This window comes from Opisthorchis viverrini (genome assembly GCF_000715545.1).
Source record: "Opisthorchis viverrini unplaced genomic scaffold opera_v5_124, whole genome shotgun sequence".
Classification (NCBI taxonomy): Eukaryota; Metazoa; Platyhelminthes; class Trematoda; order Opisthorchiida; family Opisthorchiidae; genus Opisthorchis; species Opisthorchis viverrini.
In genome coordinates this window covers 1,274,075-1,293,797 of record NW_008751781.1, presented here as the reverse complement: position 1 = coordinate 1,293,797, position 19,723 = coordinate 1,274,075, and the positions used below count along the sequence as shown (strand labels likewise).

The 19,723-nt window shown below is 44.0% G+C and overlaps 2 protein-coding genes across 2 annotated transcripts in view; one reads left to right on the top strand and one right to left on the bottom strand.

The window, feature by feature from the left end:
• T265_06191 (hypothetical protein) overlaps positions 1–19,723 on the bottom strand; it is a gene marked incomplete at both ends in the record, with an annotated part of 43,753 nt that overhangs the window by 13,848 nt on the left and 10,182 nt on the right. The window lies entirely within an intron of this gene.
• T265_06189 (hypothetical protein) overlaps positions 15,162–19,723 on the top strand; it is a gene marked incomplete at both ends in the record, with an annotated part of 41,766 nt that continues 37,204 nt past the window's right edge. Inside the window, one exon of the mRNA XM_009171390.1 lies at positions 15,162–15,376. Within this exon, the coding sequence (XP_009169654.1) occupies positions 15,339–15,376 (38 nt within the window). The remainder of the gene's footprint in view (positions 15,377–19,723) is intronic.

The window sequence follows — 19,723 nt, the reverse complement described above, 5'->3', positions numbered from 1 at the left end:
TGTGGAGCCCATTGCTTGCTGCTCCCTTACCGGACGGTAGACAGTCTATGTCAGATAAGTCACCCTTATGTGTCGTGATTTGTACGTGTGGGGAAAGAAAGACGGGTCTTGGGATTAGGGGCTTGGCTGTGAGTTGTGTAGTCAAGTTAGTCACGATTCTGTGGCGTGATTTGTGAGTGTAAGAAGAAAAGACGGATCTCCTAGCGTAGCGTGTGGCGGTGACCTGTACAGTCATGTATGTGGCAAAAGGGTAGCTACACAGCCATGTTATGAAGGTTTGTTGATACAATCTTTAGCATGTATGTGGCGAAAGGGTAGCTACACAGCCATGTTATGAAGGTTTGTTGATACAACGCAATCGTTAGCAGCAGATTAGCATGGATACTGACTATAACTCTCAAGAAATACCCTCATGAAACGCATGAGATCTCCCTACCGGATCAACCGTTTGGAGCTGACGGGTTACATGAAATTAACTTCGCCTCTTTACTCCAACTGGCGCTCCAAAATCTTAGTCGTAGTAGTTAGACGTTTATGCACGTCTGTCGAGTAGTTCCCCCTCGGATCCGAAAATACAGATGTATTTCTGGGACAAACAGTGCTTGAGTTTTGTGTTCTGTCTCTGAACAATCGATAAGCCCTTTCTCGGTTCCAGCCTCCGAAGCTTATTCATCATTTGGTTTGGTGTAAGGGGTGCATCTTTTTCCGGTAGGTTTTAATCCGACAGCCGCCTTAATTGGATGGGGAAACAACCGAAAAATATCTATGCAGTATAGTTCTTACTGCTTGTAACCGATTGATCGCGAAATGCAGATAACAAATTTGTTGCAGGGAAGACATACTGCCTCATTCTCCAGGACAGTGTCAACCAACGATCTATAAGTTGATTAAATTAGGTGAACCACACAGGGCTTGCTCCAAGCCTGTGATACTGCAGCCTTGGCAGTCGCAGTTCCAAGTGCCCCAAAAAGAAGGAACATGCATACATAGTCGTTCAAGAGACAACTTCCAGAGCGTGGCCACCGCTCCCCAGGATTTCCCATTGTTTACCTACCAAATCCCCGCATGAGCTAGTCGGCATGCCTGAGCAACTTCCGTATGGCGTGCTTTTGTTCGCTTGAGTGGTGCACCCAGTTTTTTAAGTGGCTGGTTGTTGGTTACGTTATTAAAGTGGACCGTCCTGGATTATAATAATAATAATAATAATAATGTTTATTCCCAACTTGTGGGTGGCATACCGTCTGGCATGATCATGGTTTTACAGTCAGAATGGAGCATGACTTAGGGCATGCTTGCGCAGCCCATTTTTCGGTGGTGTACAACAATTGAACCGTAAGATAACAATGAATCCCGTGTCGGCGTTGCGCAAAATTTTCAAATCTTTCCTTAATCAATGTGCTTTTATTATGATAAGCGCAAAGTCTACTGCACGGCATCGTTTAGGCGAGCCATGCAGTGGTGGATGTATGTGAGGGTGTGTGAATGCATGTATTGCTGGGGCTGTAACCAAAAACAAATGGATGTTGCATGACACTTGCGTGCTTCCTGGCATTTTTTCTGATATAGATATAGGTACAGTCATGTATGTGGCAAAAGGGTAGCTACACAGCCATGTTATGAAGGTTTGTTGATACAACGCAATCTTTAGCAGCAGATTAGCATGGATACTGACTATAACTCTCAAGAAATACCCTCATGAAACGCATGAGATCTCCCTACCGGATCAACCGTTTGGAGCTGACGGGTTACATGAAATTAACTTCGCCTCTTTACTCCAACTGGCGCTCCAAAATCTTAGTCGTAGTAGTTAGACGTTTATGCACGTCTGTCGAGTAGTTCCCCCTCGGATCCGAAAATACAGATGTATTTCTGGGACAAACAGTGCTTGAGTTTTGTGTTCTGTCTCTGAACAATCGATAAGCCCTTTCTCGGTTCCAGCCTCCGAAGCTTATTCATCATTTGGTTTGGTGTAAGGGGTGCATCTTTTTCCGGTAGGTTTTAATCCGACAGCCGCCTTAATTGGATGGGGAAACAACCGAGAAATATCTATGCAGTATAGTTCTTACTGCTTGTAACCGATTGATCGCGAAATGCAGATAACAAATTTGTTGCAGGGAAGACATACTGCCTCATTCTCCAGGACAGTGTCAACCAACGATCTATAAGTTGATTAAATTAGGTGAACCACACAGGGCTTGCTCCAAGCCTGTGATACTGCAGCCTTGGCAGTCGCAGTTCCAAGTGCCCCAAAAAGAAGGAACATGCATACATAGTCGTTCAAGAGACAACTTCCAGAGCGTGGCCACCGCTCCCCAGGATTTCCCATTGTTTACCTACCAAATCCCCGCATGAGCTAGTCGGCATGCCTGAGCAACTTCCGTATGGCGTGCTTTTGTTCGCTTGAGTGGTGCACCCAGTTTTTTAAGTGGCTGGTTGTTGGTTACGTTATTAAAGTGGACCGTCTCGGATTATAATAATAATAATAATAATAATGTTTATTCCCAACTTGTGGGTGGCATACCGTCTGGCATGATCATGGTTTTACAGTCAGAATGGAGCATGACTTGGAGCATGCTTGCGCAGCCCATTTTTCGGTGGTGTACAACAATTGAACCGTAAGATAACAATGAATCCCGTGTCGGCGTTGCGCAAAATTTTCAAATCTTTCCTTAATCAATGTGCTTTTATTATGATAAGCGCAAAGTCTACTGCACGGCATCGTTTAGGCGAGCCATGCAGTGGTGGATGTATGTGAGGGTGTGTGAATGCATGTATAGCTGGGGCTGTAACCAAAAACAAATGGATGTTGCATGACACTTGCGTGCTTCCTGGCATTTTTTCTGATATAGATATAGCGCGAAATATGCTGCCGCCCAAGGCTATTCTCGCCAGCCTTCTTCGTGACGCTAACTTATCAATGAGAAGAGGCTTCACACGGGACGGTTCGCCTATCGGTTTCCTGAATTATTCAAACAGTTTTCAAGTAAAAGTAAACCGTTATAATACCACGAAGGCTTTCGTCACCTGACGCCCAATACCCATGCCGTCCGTTTCCAGGAAAAAATAGAACTTACAGATACATGCCGTACATTAGGCGTTTTATGGAAATTACATAAAACGGCTCTGTCGACATTTACTGCATCTGGAAAGCATCGAAACCACGCTTTCCGTAGCTATCTGGAGAAGCGCATTTGGCCATAATGACCTCCTCCTGACTGAAGAATAAGCATACGTCCGGTCTTCTGAAGTTTTCCAGGAAAGAAAGCATGTCATCCGGCACAGCAAAACTCAGTTACGCTATACCTGCTCAGCAGAGCGGTGTAAACTTCCCTCGAGAGTTGTGTATGTTCTTAGTGGATCTTGCCGAACTCATCGACCAGAAACTGTCGAAATTTACACAACGTCCCATACTTTGACGAAGCCCTGCAGTAACCTAACTCCTTCGCGGAAGCCGATCGTATAAAAACTTAGAAATCTTAAGGTTGTGTTTAAGAAAAACGGGATGACCATGAGATGGTTTTCCTGTTCTCTTAAACACAACCGGATTGCAGAGCCGGTACGAACTTTTTTATTTGAAAACACGCTCAGCATGCTGGCCTCTCCAGATTCATTGGCTTTTCATTTTACTTACAGGCAGCCTGCTGCGTTTGTCGTATACCCATTCGTAACCAAAAACTGCGTTGGTGCCTTGGGGATTGGATGACAGCACAAACGCTGCATAGTTATCACTTACCTATGTAGTTAACCTTTTCACTACATACAAGTTTGAGGCCACTTCTGAAGTCATAGCACAGCAAGTTCGAAGCCAAATACGCTCCAAAATTTTAGAAAGAGATTTACTGAAAACAAAAAGCGAGAAAAATAACGATGTAATGGGTTGACTTCTGGTCTCAGCGTAAATGCAACAAATGCGAAATGCGTAAGTTTTATTTCGCTTGGAAACTTTTTGAAGAAAAAGACATCAAAGGCGCGGCTCCGGCCGCCAATGAAGGTAAATATAGCCTAGACTATGTATCAGAGCGTGCGAGTCTGTGTGTTGACTGTGCTTGGTTCTCCTATACAGGTACGCTTGCGTGTGAGTGGGTGCCAGCACATGATTTGTCGCCACGCTTACTAGACGCTACGGACAGCCGAGTGACCTTTGTAGAACGTATTTTTTGAGCGTATGGAAAACGAGTCTCGTAATCCAGTGAGCGACTGTGAGCAGACCATTCAAGTATGTGGACGAATGGGTAGCCACAAGGTCGATTGAGGAGGGTGATTTCTTATCATACAGTTGGGGCCCAATCAACTCCACTCTGGAGATGCTGCCTTAAGTGACAATCAACAGTTCACAAACATTGGATACGCTCGACAAACAAACTAAGAACCAAGCAGAAAACTAAAGCTTTCTAAACGTTGAAAGACAACCAAAAGTCGAAGGAGGAGGAATGTGACGCTAGCTTATTATTATTTCACCGGCCTTTGTCCATTGATATGTTATTTATGCTTTTTCGTCCTCTTAACTCTCGGCTTCACAAGTTGAAAATTAATAACCCTTATCCTGCTAAATTTGCACTGTTGAATTGGGCCAATTTATCCCACCTGATGGACAAGAACCAAGTGGTGGAATTACCTCGGTTATCTGAGGTTTACGTTGTGCACCTCGATCCCAGAGCACTAGCTTCCATTTGCACTGAACATTATGGGAAACAGCAGTCAATCTTGTGTTGTGTTGACACTAAATCTTAAGGGCAAAGCAAGCCGTTCCTGCACTCTGCATCCAGCCTTAATATGTTCTGTGCCGGGTTTCATAGCTGTGATTTTAGCCCCACAAGCGGATGGAATGCTTGCGAATATTTTGCTGTAAATCATAAATTAACCGCAAGTGAGTTTGGGTTTTGTGAAGAGCAAACATGTGACGTCATGCGAATTGTTGATGGTGTAGTACCCCACAACATCACAGAAAATTTGACCCATTAAAAGGATTACTAGACCTAAACCTTTCTATATAGCACGAATATGGATACGACAACCCGCGTTTGGATGGTGCAACACTGCACAGGATGCAGTAAGCGTCATTTTGGCCTCGGTTTAGTGAGTTTGCAAAGGTGAGTGCAAAACACGAGCAAAACCCCAAAATCTCTTGAGCACGACAGGCACTGAGAGTTGCAAGATTTGGCAAGGAGGTCACCTAGACAAACGGGGCGCTTTTCTGGAAAGATGATTAATCACGGACATACATAGCCTGCAAAACTAATACTGTGGCGCTCAAAAATCATTAGATGACCTCCAGTTTCTTTATTGGCCGAGAATCGCACAACGCTACCGTCCATTTTTATCCATGTTGTAAAAAGCTTATCACTGACCTGTTAACGTTGGCGACTGCGACCAGTAACAATATCCAGTGGTTGGCTCCACGGAGTTAAGTGAAGTTTATTGCGCCTTCGTTTCCCGGGAAAAGAGTGCAGAAAATGTGCGTTTGGCATCTATTCAATGTCTTGCCGAGACATCACGCCCTGGTTACCGCCTCAGTGAAGGACATCGGATATAACCGGTCAAGATCTATTCTACGACAATCAAACTTTTATAACCGGAAAAGCTGCAAGCTCCTCCTTGAACGATCTGATCATTATGTTCGATTATGCTGACTCCGACCTTTTTAGCGGGCCCGTAAATACGTTGCAAACGCCCCGGCTTAAGCAGAGGATACATTGTCAGTGCATAGTTAAGCGGGCACTACTAGTTTCACTGTCCGCTTTTATCCAGCTCTCAAAGGGTACCCAACGTCCTCTTGTATGGCTGGCAATTTGGCTTATGCCAACTCGGCATATTTAATGCTTAGGCAATTTGCGTCAGGTTGTGTTCTGCGTATTTAAAGTACCATCGTTTTGTTGGATGGGTGTTTTGGGCTGCTCAGCGCCAGCTATTGTAGTGGCGGTTCTGGTTTCTCTGGCGTTGTGAGCTTCATTCCTTTATTTTTCCCGACCGTGTTCATCTTTAGTTTATTTATTATTATCATCCACGTAAGCCTGACAGGCCGGTAGTACTTCGAGGTTTGATGTATCTTTTCTTGTGTTGATCGATTCCGTACCACTTGAATAGTCATCTTGATATATGCCTTTGCCAGTTTCATTTGTCATCTTCAATTTACCAGTTCATCGCAGGTCTATGAAAGCAGAATAATTTCCAGTATTATTCACTTGTGTTTGCCTGTCTCTTCCATGTCCGTCTACTGTGGTTTGTTGTGAGGCTCCGCGTTACGTAGTTTTATGCCCCCGTGGTTGAGATACCCAGTTGATTCGAACGTTTTTTGATGGCTTATTCTGTGAAGTACCGCCCTCCAGTGAATTTACATCTGACCAAGAATAGTAGAATGCGTGTTTGTGACATTCATTTTACATGTGGCTGCATAAATATAATTCTTGTAGGCCAGCTTGTTCTCTGCACTCCAACCGGTTTTGGAGCAAAATGGTGGACAGCAACTTAAATAAGTTTTTTTGATGATTGGAAATTTATTCTTTCAGGCTTGAGTCGCCATCTACGAAAATGTCACATAATAGCCTGAAGTGTACGCAACGAAGCTTATCCGCTCCCATAAACAGAACTTCACGTGCCTCAGTTTGTAAGTAATGTGAAAATTTTTGGGAAATTTCTTCATTTGCTTTGAATCAACCACATTTTTCAGTGACAGATCTCGGGGAAACATATTCCCAAACTTGGTTGTGGATCAGGTGGCTGTTGATATACTCACAGCGCTTGGCAACTGATTTGCTGGAAGATTTCGGCTTCGCAAGCAGTCGTGGAAAAAAAGCAGACGTCGTAGCGTGAAGGCTTGCAGGGTGTCAAAATTCTCCATTTGGCGAGCGTTTTTGAATGCTAAACGCCCAAAATCAACTACTAAGCTCGGCGAACGGATCAGCGTCCACCTGACCATCTACCAACAACTTCATAGGCTACCAATATTCCGTACGAATGTTATACTTGCTTTCGTATGACATTTGAGGCCTCAACCCGAGACCCATCGCCCTCTGTGGGGTAATCAGCTTTTAGTTCAACCAAGAACCATAAAAACGTACCCAGCGATTATTGTGGCCCCGAATTTGTTCACAGAGTACATAAGGAAAGTAAAAAGGGCAGCCTTGCTTTCAACCGGCAAGTGCAACGAGAAAGGGTAAAAATAAGTTGGTGGTGACTTCGGGACCAGACTAGAGTCATCAGTTCCAGAAGACTCGGAAAACCGCTCAACACCACGGCATTTTATGAACAAATATTTGCAGCGTCATCAGAAAACAAACCTTCTTAGATCACTTACTTTTTGACGCTGAGGCTATCATTGGTGTTTGGTCTGGGCTTGCTGTCTACTTTAGCGCTTTTTTGTTAGCAGATTTTTGCTTATGTGTGCGGAAACAATAATTCACATAGCAAATGTAACTGCAAACTGCCTCGTTGATGTCATTTTAATGCGCTTCAATGTGCAGGCTCATAGACGCGTTGAAGAAAGTTGAAGCGCATTAAAATGAAATTCAACGAACGATGTTTCAATACTAGCGTTATGTTATGCACAAGTTTGCATGCTCAAACAGATTTTCGCAAGCAGGAAACGGCCACTTCAGGCAGTCGGATCAAACAAAACTTTAGTTTCCTCACCAACACGTTTTACAAGGTTGATTTACCACAGAACTTTTTGAAATCGTGACATTTTTGTTGCAAAGTGAACTGGACCAGGATGAAAGCCGATTCTGAATTTGGGATGACTGCTTTTTATGTCGTTCTGTGGAGGCGACAGCACCAAACTTGATGTCACTAAAAGGAGAAGTGGAATGCTAGCGCTCATAGTCGCATACTAAGGAAACTGAGGTGAGTCCATCAAGCGCAGGTTCACATGTCATCAAAAATTTTTATTATCAGATCCCGAATCATTCTATTTAGTCGTGTTCATTTGCCCGCCTCCTAATTTGATTTCTCATCAGCTGATTTCTCAGAGGCACTTGATTAAAATACCGGGCATTTTATTAAATATTGGCGCCCCTGATTTCAGATTTTTAGGCAATTGTGCAATAGGGAAGACGCACAAAGGCGGCAGACACTGAAATCAACAAACTATGGCCCCAGTGCATCCGCACTGATGCCATGTACCCGCGCTTCTGACTGGAGCAAGAAACGCTTACCATTATAGAGGGTTACGTCAGCTCCCTTAGTTCAAATCCGAGAAAATATTTGGAAATGCCTTGACTTACCAAGTTGTTGGTATCAGTAAATAACTCCATAAACGCCTTGTTTTAATTTTCATTCACGAAGCATTCTGTGTGGCGCATCAGCCATGCTGTTGGGCCGTGTTGGGTTGCTTTGTTTCCTTTGGTCATTTTCTGTGGTATGGTTGTTTACAGAAAAAATATTTCCACGTTAGCGTAAACGCCAAATTACATGTCAGAGGTAGCTAGGCATGTGCTCATTGCACTGCAAATTTTTTCACTGACGAGGAATTTTCTCTCGTTTTCCAACTTGTTGTGAGTAAGGAGCGTATAGTAGTCATCCTGACTACTGCTTAACCCTTCATCTTTCCGGTCACGTGAGTTTGACCAGCTGCAAATTTTTGAGAGTATAAAACAATTTCTCCACAACTTCAGCACATCAACTTTAGTGCACACAAATCCTTTCCACGAGCGTCTAATATGTCTCTATTATGGCCGTCGTTACGGTTGTGCTCAAAGGTACTTTACCCACCACCTTGAACACTTATCATTCATCGGAAACTTTCAAGACTTATTTATTGCTTACTGGTCAAGTCACTTTCGAACACCATTGGGAAGGTTTAGATGTCTTTCTCATACACTTCGCTTCGGTTTTTGTTTTCCATGTACTCATTGCACGCTACAGTTTTTGAGCGTCAAATTTGTCGATGTAAGTAATGAAGGGGGCCAATTCAGAGCAGTAAGCTGGTTTACGTGTAGCGCTCTGAAGACGCGCAGAATAGACCGTTATATTATAGGGTAGGGTCTTCCAAGTTTTGGGGCCCCATTTTGGAACAACCTAGGATTCATTTGGGAAACACCCTACACCAAGCCAAGCCAGTGTTCGGTTGAATGAGCCTCAAGTAAACGTTTATGGGGAACAAGAATTAGTTGCTCGTCGCAATTTCCGGGTACCCGGGTTTGACGCTTGTATCAACTAATCCGCAGTTTTCTTTCGATCGCGCTCTAGTAGACAACGAAAGCAACGTTGGAGTCCAATTTAATCAGCATTGTGGTGTGGTTGATAGACCATTCTACGATAAGCGCAAACTAAACGCATGTATAATGAACGAGGGCTGGTCATCCTGGGGAGTATATAATAGCTCCTGCCCTCCGAGACCTTTCAAGAAATTATATTTTCCACTTCATTTCTGGATGACAGGCATGTAATTAGGCTTTGAAATTCAATTAATACCAGAATTTGGTTAGAAATTAAACGAAAAGAAAGCAGCTGACCGGCAGCAAACATGAGTCGCAAAACTTGGCGGTGTTAGCCTAATCAAATACGTGTGGCCTACACTCACTCCAGTGTACTGCAGTTGTAGATAAGCTAAGACCGCTCAGTCTCCATTAAGCTGCTAATTTCTGCAAAGACGCATCACCGCCTCCCTTTCCAACTTATGTGAGAATTGAAATTTGCACCTCCAAAAAACTAATACGTTCATACTTTACTTTCTTCATTTAAACACATCTAAGCCATTAGAACAGATTTCTTGTCCCCTCACCCTATCTGATAAACGCAAATAAGAGCGTTAAGGTTGTGAACTATCAAGGAGCGCCAAGCCAATAGGGCATCAGGGTTGTCAATAAGGCCCTTGACAAAGTTGCTTCTAGTTGCGTTCCAAATTTTTGAAGCCTGACGCATCGAGTTTTACTTCTCCGACTAGGCTAAAACCACCGTTACTTGCGGCATGCTTGCTTGCTCTGCTTGCACTGCAGTAGTGTCCTGGCTTTTTCCTTAACCGAGTGAAATATCGCTTAGCCAAGGTTTGTTTTTGCACGGGCAGAAAAAACTGCTAGAAGTTTCGCTGCCATACTGGTCTGATATCATGTATGGGATTAAAAAACCGTGCGGCACCTCCATCAGAGAGGGCTGACCGGATATTTTCCACCCAGGTGCACGTTTATATCCGCTAACCCTCCGGTAGACCGGATGACTCACCCAGTCCTGTGGTTGGGACAATCCCTCAAATGCAGAAAATTAGATAAAAAGGCACCGTTAACAAATGCCTGTGTCCACCGCATTAACTTTCCCGCTAATAGAATAGTACTTTAGGATGTTCCAGTGTGTCTTACATGTCGCTTGACAGAGGTTTACTGAAGGCACGCAAAGTGGTGTCTACGACGCAAGTCATCCGACACAGACTATACCATTAAATCCAGGTGGTAACTAAGCCACAAAGATACGGTCTCATCATCCAAACATGCGACACACTACCATATCCACTAAAATCACCCAATCTTCACAATTAGTTAGCGCCTCTATTTGCCTTTCATGCAATATCAGATAATCATTCCTCTGCACATTCCGTGCACAAACTTTTACAATGACTTCTGACTTACGGCTCATCTTCTCTAGCTCCTTTGCTCAGCATAAGAATGAGCATTGCAGAGCCGCCTTAATAACCAGCTCTGATAGCTTTATAAACCTCTATAAGCCTTTATAAACCCTTTCTTACACGCTAGCTCGCTTCCTCATGTTAACGGACTACCCACCAGCAGCAACCGCCAACCACACGTCCTAGGTACATGGCAAGTACGCCAGAACCACAATGCTGGTTTCCGTTTACTCACTGTCCAGTGGTTCACATCCAGCTTCATGAAGGTATACACAATTATGACTACCGTCGCACCATCAACATACATACATGTATACCCTGTATACAAACATGGCCACACCCGTTTACTTCAATCGCCCAACACTCTTCCCCAACAAACCTGAATGAAAAATGTCGTTTATTAGATTGAGTGCCGTTGCGCTGCTTGAGCAGTAAAAATATTAAAACTCCCAGGTGCTATTCTGGTTTGCAGTCTACCGGCTACCCTGTGCCCCTCCGATGACACTTACAGCCCGGTTCTGCGTCCCCAAATTAGCTAAGGGTTCCGCGTCTGAAAGGTCGCAACAAACCAGACTGGTGAAGACAGATTCGTGAATGTACCTGCAACATTCTGGTCACGTTCCGTCCCATTTCCTTTGCCAACCTTAACCATTCTAACAAGCCAAACAGGTTCATCCTGGACTTTTACGCATCTGACTATTTGCAGAACTAAGCGTGACCATACCGCCATCACGATACTTAGAAAGATGACATGCTGCGATTCACCACTTCTCGGCTATTTCCCGGCTAAGCATGTTATGCGCAACCACAATAATATTTCAGTTCACCGGATCAATACCGAGTCCCCAAAGTAATCACCACCCTGTGCTCGTTTTGTTCGCGCACCCCCTTTTTATCCTGATGATGAACATCTGGTTCTATGCCGTGTGAACACGTATTGTGCCTCGCAAAGCCTGGCCAAAGGGCATCCACACATTTTATAATCTGTTACTTTACTTGGTTTCATGTTTACCTGGATTCCGTCGATAAGTCCCCCTTTTTCCTACTCTGCCCAACTGTGGTTTGTTGGCCTCATTTTGTTATCTCCGGTTTCAGCAAACACTTGTTCATCTCGTTTTCTTTTTCCGTGGGTTTTAAAAACAATTACTATGACGCTGAAGACAGGATTGTCTAAAAATTTATCCTTAAGATTACCCAGTCGAAGGAAAAATCTGAAAAAACGTAACTCTGTTGGTAATTCTCGAAGGTATTTGTGTATTCCAACAGCTTTCACGCCAGTAGCTCCAAAAAAGCAACTTACTACCAAATCATTAGATGGCACCACAAAACTGTACATCCTCCTTTATGGAGTGGATTCCGCTAATAAAGGAAATCACCTTTCTATGTCTATAACCTGTGAACCAGATTAACGGCTCCGAAGCCTACAATATGGAAGCTGGAGCTTAGAAATATCTGTGTGCAGGAGACGCAAGTGGCTTGACACTATGGTGCGCTGATAATATCGAGTTATATCAAAGAAGACGAAACGCGGATTCATTTATTCATTTATTCATCTGTGATGGTTCGACAATCGGCAATGCAAGAGAACTGTCTTATGAAACCCTGTGTCGGTGTGGTTGGTGGTCTGTGGTTCGGGGGAAGATATCCTCTCGATTACTTTCAAATAATGGATTTGTAGACCACTACCTTGGCCCACAGAGAATTCTTCTGTAAGGAAGCACACCATTGCTACTATGAAAAAGGTTTCGTTGGAAGCTCTGGTTGTTTTACTCAGGGAGACCTGGAAGAACCTCAGGGCCCCGGTTTCGGTAACTTTCAGCATTCTGTAACAGCAGTGTGAGGCTGAGTAATAGCCGTTGTTCCTTGCGCAAGTTAGTTGCCATTTGACATTTCTTGCAAAAGTTAGCTGCCATGTGTTCCTTAGGCTTTCGAAGGAGATTATTCCCTTATTTTCATTGATATCACATCCGACAATTTCACACTGTTGCACCATGTCGGTGTGAGCAAGATATCGACGGTGAGAAAGACATGTTGGGCGGGGGACGCTGTTAGCTGTTGGCAATTGACAACGTACAGACCAAACAGGCGTCTGTTCGAAAGCTTTGTGTTTTTGAATCCGTAACTTTAGCAACGGCAACACTGCTTAGATTTAGCTAGATGCTCCACGCAGATTGAAAATTTATGCTCGCGGGCAAGATCTCCTTAAAAATAAACTGACTAGATTCCCTTAATTTGCGGTGGGATATCAAGACAAATGCTACCTTTATGCATGCATGAGTGACCTACTTTGATTTTGTATCTGACGCTATTTTGCTCACGTCACATAAAAGAGCAAATCACGCGGATGTGGTTTAACTTTCAGGCTTTTCGAAGGATTTGAAAACATGGCTTTCCAGAAAAACGACTTCAACTTGCACGTAATCTGACTAGGACCATTTTACGATAGGTCCTCATTTTTCTTCCCGTCCTAACTATTAGCTGCGTAATTTTTTCATTTGCTTTAAGATAGTTTACCTTATTTGGAGCCGCCGTCATAATGAGCGGAATTGTGCTTGTGTTGAAATCAGGGGAGGGACAGTACAGCCACATACTATTTGCGGCATGGCAACGGACAGCGCTGTTCCGACTAATACCGTAGAGTTGAAGGAAAGAGAATAGGCGATTTTGAGTGAATCATACATGGCACAACAGAATCAGAATCTTCGTCTGCTCACAAGACCTCGGGCAATTCATTTACGTGCCGTATATTTGAGGGTTAAAGTGAGAAAGCAACAAGCTGCAGGTATCACGAAATGCGAATCACCAGTTGAAGATTGCTTTGTGTGCAAAAGCCTATACGAGATTTTCGCTGGTGAAGTGCTCACTCTACAGGAAAGTGGTTCTCTCTGTTTATTAGATGACTCATTCATAGTGAATTTCCGATAACCTAAAAAGCATCTTCCTCTCTTATTGGGACGTGAGCAGTTCAATGAAAATTGCGCAATAAGCCGGCCATACGCTTCCTGGCAAGGCAGGCGTACAAATCAAAACTACAAATATAATTCAGCATTTCATGTCGGGCAGATTTGAACTTGCGCTTGTTCCCGGCATAGCTGGATGGGTGCGAGGTTCGTTGCGCTGCCTGTTGTGATCGACAAAAGCTAAATGTGGCTAGCTGATATGGCACCGTGGAACTCTTGTTGCGTGTTAGTGGGGTGTCAACTAAGATTGTCCAGCTATCCTCCATAGTCGGCGACGTGGTCATCTTGACATGATTTTCAAGGTAAAATTTGGCGCGCGGCTCTTTAGTAACAAACATTAGATGGTCGAAAACATGCCTTATCCTTTTTCAGGCTGGCACGATTAATCCGGCAATACTGGGTGTTGCTTAGGCGTGTGGCGTTTTGTACCTCTATTTTACTTCCATTATAACACTACGTATTTCATCAATTGCATAATCGTTTTTTGTTTGAATACGAAAAACTACAAAAACGTGCACTTGTACAATTTCACAGAATACAAGCGTGGTCACGTGCTTCGACTCTCTCTTCTGATTTCGCTCGCGCTTGCAGCGGTCATTCGCGAGTCTAATGTACTAACTCTGGTACCAAAACATTTCAGACATCTTCGGCATCTACTATACGTGGGAACTGTTCAGAGGAAGACCTCTGGACCAACATAATTGGATTATTGTTTATTCGCTGACCTGGGCCAACGACGAACTATTTTAAAGAGAACAATTTTTAGTGAGTCTGTTCCTTTTGGTCTCTTTATTTTGGTATACCCAACCTAGCGTCATCATTTTTATTTCTTTGCCACACACTCCTGGTATACTAACTTTTTGGTTGCCAGACCATTACAGGCGATGTTGAAACGATACGAAAATTAGCAGTCATTTTCAACGTCCCTGAACAGATATTTCTTTATCCGATCAGTCAAACACTTGTAAACTGAGAAATTCATTCGCAGCAGTGCCACTTCCGCATATTTCGGGTTCACAAGAACTTTGGATTTTCCAGATTTTTAAATGAACTTTTTCAGCTGGATAAGAATGTGCGGCCCCTCCATTGTAACCGATGCAGTTTACCGCACTTCGCGATGTCTTATTATATAAGGGAGCCTATTCACTATCAGCGAAGATGGACGACACTGAATATCCGCTCACTTAAAAAAATCACGTATGTTGATAATTTGCAGTGTTTTTAATCACATCTGGACATTGTAAAAAAACGAAGTATTAACCCTGAAAAAGTCGTAACTTTCCAGAAATAAATTCCACTGAAAGAATGGTGAGCTAACGGCCACCTTGACCGGCGTTCAATATTCGCGCAATGGAATGGAATTTTCGAAAGCCCTGACTCATTCCTTAGCGAAAATACAACCGGGCGATGGAGTTCAGAATACCAGTTCAACTTCTCGAGCCCCGCATCGGCATCCTGGGTATCAGTGGTGATGGGAAATTTTTCCAACAGACGTTCCCGCCAGATGTATTACTGCTTCAGCGGACAATCAAATTTGGTGAGCCTTTTTGATCAAATTCATGTTGCCCCATTGATGGTCATTTAATTTCTGACCTAGTTGCATGGTTCACTAACCTAAAGTGAAGGTCATTGGCCATGCGTACGGGCTGTGACTGTTGACCTTGACTCTAGGCGGTCTGCGATCTTATCACGCGGTTCCGTTGCTTTGACTGCCTGGGCTGGATTTTCGTTGTTTCAGCATCTTTTTCCACCTCAGAGAGTGCACGCTTGAATAAATTTGAACCTGCATCATCCAGAGAGTTCTGAGCCATCCATTGGATGGGCCAATGTTAGATGAGACAGCCGTGCACATCCTCGGGGGCGGGTAAGTCACGAACGGTGTTTATGTCGATTGTTGACTACATGATCCTATACCGAATTCGTTAAGAGCGAGGAATTCCGTCGTCACATTTTTAGTTTCATGGTTTTATCCAGTTCTTGATTACAATCCAGGTGGCTGCAAGTCCCAGGTTGAAAGAATTCTTCGGCAAATGTGTTTTCCTAGATGAATATATTTGGTACAAAGTGCGTTTGGGAACTACAAGCGATTTAGGCTGTATAAAACATCTGGTTAAACCACGGCAGAAGGCAGAAAAGCACGATTAGAGAGCGACGCAACAGAGATATGTAGCGGACTGGGACCTTAACAGCGTGTTCGGATAAATTAACAAAGTAACCAATACAAAATCACAATAGGAAAAGAATGAGTAGTCAAATTTGGACTCACGAATGTGTAGATCCAATAGTCCACTACACCGATCCAAATGCAGCAACTGGCTGTGGAAATAAATATTCACTTATCGAAATTTTCCCGCCATTGGTTCTGCGCGAGTGGTATATTCCACGGTAGGAAAATTTTCCCCGGCTAAAAAATGTCACGGGGATTTATTAAGACGTTCGGACGCTCAACGGTTGACACAAACACAGAGATTTAGTCCCACTTGTTCAGCAGTCAACAAACAGTTCAACGGGGCGTAAATACGCTCGTTCAGCAAGAAGTCAGCGGTTCGCGCCGGAAAATTGTGTATTCGTAAGATTAGAACAAACGTCATGGTGCAATATGTACGACAGTTACAAAGTGTGGTTTAAGTTCAAGAAGAATGGTAAATGTGACAACGGATTACAGACACTACAAATATGACACCTTTTGGACCACCATTGGTAGAATTCGGAAGTCCGTAGTTAATTAGGACAAGCGTTTATTGCCGGATGTCGATCGTATTAAAAGATACCGAAAGCAGTGGAACTTCTGATTAATCCTGATGCACGGCACGAAGGAATGCCGCTTGAGTGAACATTAGGATTTGGAGTGCACGCAGGGAGAAGCTGCTGATTGCCCGAATAACCTTTATCGCCTGCCACATTAGCCGTCTTTGGGAGAAAGTCCGCAAAGCAAACCAGATGGAGTCAGGGGCGAACTTATTGACGCGAACTCATGACCATAAGATTTTCTCTCCGGGTTAGCCCTCGGACTTTCTGGTGGCATGGCAGCTAGGCACCGAAGGGTGTTCCGAGCTAATGCCGCTTGAGTGAACATTAGGATTTGGAGTGCACGCAGGGAGAAGCTGCTGATTGCCCGAATAACCTTTATCGCCTGCCACATTAGCCGTCTTTGGGAGAAAGTCCGCAAAGCAAACCAGATGGAGTCAGGGGCGAACTTATTGACGCGAACTCATGACCATAAGATTTTCTCTCCGGGTTAGCCCTCGGACTTTCTGGTGGCATGGCAGCTAGGCACCGAAAGGGTGTTACAGCTGAACGGTTATCTTTATCGTCATATATGTTTACCTCTTTGTGTTTCCTTATGGACGTTTATCGCACGAGAGTAAGTGGGCTTTTGTACACCGTTGGTTCTAGATGGTTGGTTCTAGAGCTCCAAGTTTTCGCCTTGATTGTGTACGCTGTTGATTGGATGGCCCTCGTAGTTCAAGACGCTGTATAGAAACAGCAAGCCAAAGGTCCATGCCAGGATAGACAAAATTTATCTTCCGAGGAGGACTGAGCATTGGGAGACAGCGTGCCATCCATAATGTGCGGCAACAATCTCACTTCGTGTGTCCTGGATGCAACTGGAGAGATGAGGCAGTCTGGAATAATGGGATGCCTTACATGAATAGACTCCGTCAAACGGCCTTCTAACAATCCAGTTCGCCCCGTCAAATTTTGATCTGGTTTTTTAAATGGCTTCTGATATTTGTCTTGAGAACAAGTAAACTGGTACAAGTTCGTATATACAAAATAAAACAATGCAGCTAACGTTGGGGGCGAAGTGAATTGATGGAGCCGGTTGAAGCAAAATGTTTGTTGACCGCATCCTACTCACAAACCCGACATAAGTGTTCTTGTCGTGGTTTTTACATACCAGTATAATCGGACACTTGTAACATCAAAGCGGCACCCAGAGGTATCGTTTGATTCGAGTGGCAGCCCAAGCGTGGTCCTGTTTTTGGCACAGTATTATCCGAAGTTTTCATGTGTACTTTGAACAGGTCAAGACTACGATAGGTACATACGGGTGCTGTTATGAGCTTCGGCCAATCCTAAATTCCTTATCAAGGTATAATGTACCTTGCAATACTAGATGTCGGAAATCAGGTCGGTGAAAAAAACATCTTGTAGAACATCGCTATGGTATTCATCGGCTATTACTATTTTAAGACCAGAGTCTGGAGGGACTGATCAATCGGCCTGGTTACTTGTTCACAAGCTCACGGTGAATACTGAATGTAAATAAAGCCTTTCGGTCTAGTGTAAGAGACACGAGTCGAGTCACAGTCGGCGATATACTCTTAGACATCGGAACTAACATTCGCCAAGAATGGAAACTGATGTGCCGTTGCATTAAGCGAAGCTGCACCAGAGATTACATCGTTTTCTAGCGTTATATGAGACCAGACATCGTCAAATCGTTAAAATCCCAAGGCGTTTTCCATCAGAAACCAATGGTCGCGCACTGGAGTGAAACTCCATATAAGAATGCGGTGAATTAGACCAAGGTAATGATCCGCAATCTAGGTTTTAATTTCTATGAAGTTTGTCGGCAGGCCCGCAGTTTCCAACCCAACTGCGACACCTCGACTGCTCATGTCTGAGTTTGAGTAACCCGGTGATACATCGGGCCCTGTGACACTACGGGTAGCATGGCAGCTAGGTACTGGTAAGATATTACGGCTAAACTATTATTTATTGTTAAGTATATACAAAGGAGGTAGTGGTGGAATATATGAATGGGGCAAAAGTCAATTGTTATTGGATACATTACGCGTTGTTGTTATTGCTATTGTTGTATGGCTGAGAACATTCTTCGGAGTAAGTGGTCTCGAGATCTTTGATCGTCAATGTTTGGAAGTCTTTGCTCTTATCGGACGGCTCGAAACAGCTTAGTGGTTATGATGCAAACGTTTATTTTTGCTGAGCCCAACGAATCCTCAGTGGTGTGATAATCAAGTGTGTGTGCGTCGATATAGCAGATACTTTACCCCAGGTTATATCCAGCATCATACCTACGGTGTCGTAGTCGTGTGCTAGGTAGGCCACTTATCGTCCAGGGGCGTGCGTCAAGAAGAACAGCGTTCAGCTTGGAGTGGAACAAAGGAACAAAAAGTCTGCGTATTGTCTGAGCGGCCTACCTTCGTGGATAGGGTCTTTGTGAACTTCATCCGGCTTGGCTTAACCAACCTTAGGATACAGCAGCTAACCAAATTTAGTGGCATAGTTATTGCAACGTTTTTTATCTTGATCGCCTGGCTTGTTGGTGTGGTCACCCGGGATGATTGTGGTAGGCTAACACTACATTCCTCTCCTCATTTCATAATCTACGTGCAGCAGGGTTTATCTAAAAACGACCTGGTTGCACTGCAGAGAAGCACAGGTGCTTCGCCTGCATTGTTATTGAGGATAGTACTTGCCTGAATGTATCGCTTCGGGGCATATATCATCTTTCAGCTGTAGAACCCTTTAGGTGACGAACTGCTATGCCACCAGAAGGAAGCACGAGGGCTGGGATACTGCCAGGTAGCCCAAGCATAGACGGGATGTTACGGTTCTGTCACGCAGCGAGCAAACAATATGATAATGCGGATTGTGGCAATACTCAATCCCCAGCTATGTTGCTTGATCCAGACTCCTAGCACGGCGAATAGTAAGAAGACGAAAACCTCGGACACAAACTTTAATAATCCAACAACACACGATCAACAGGCGATGCCCGGAGCTTCCGAACCCAAGTCAGTGGAAAGAATGGTATCCTGTACGTGGTCGGATTTAAATTTCCTTGGAGTATCAATAGGCCATTGATTTTTCATAGTTTGATCTTGAAGATGCCAGGAGTTCGCTAGCACACATAAAAACACAGCGTTTTCTGGGGGATATTGATATCCATGAGAACGAAGAAGGTAGCGAACAAAGCTTGTTTTCTGTGATTGTTCATCTTGGCTAATACATCACAAATTTATATGGTAGCAGAAATCACGTGGAAAAGGTTAAGATCGGGGCTACACTTTAGAGAAATAGAAGTCAAAGGAAGGGGGTTGGGTGAGGGGTAGGTCAATGGGTCATGACGTCAATGTCAGACAGACTTGTGGGACCAGATGTTTCGTAGGCCAGTTCAAGTTCAGAGGTCGCACAAGTTTCTTTTGGATGCAAAGTTGTGGATCCAGCAGTCGGATTCCTA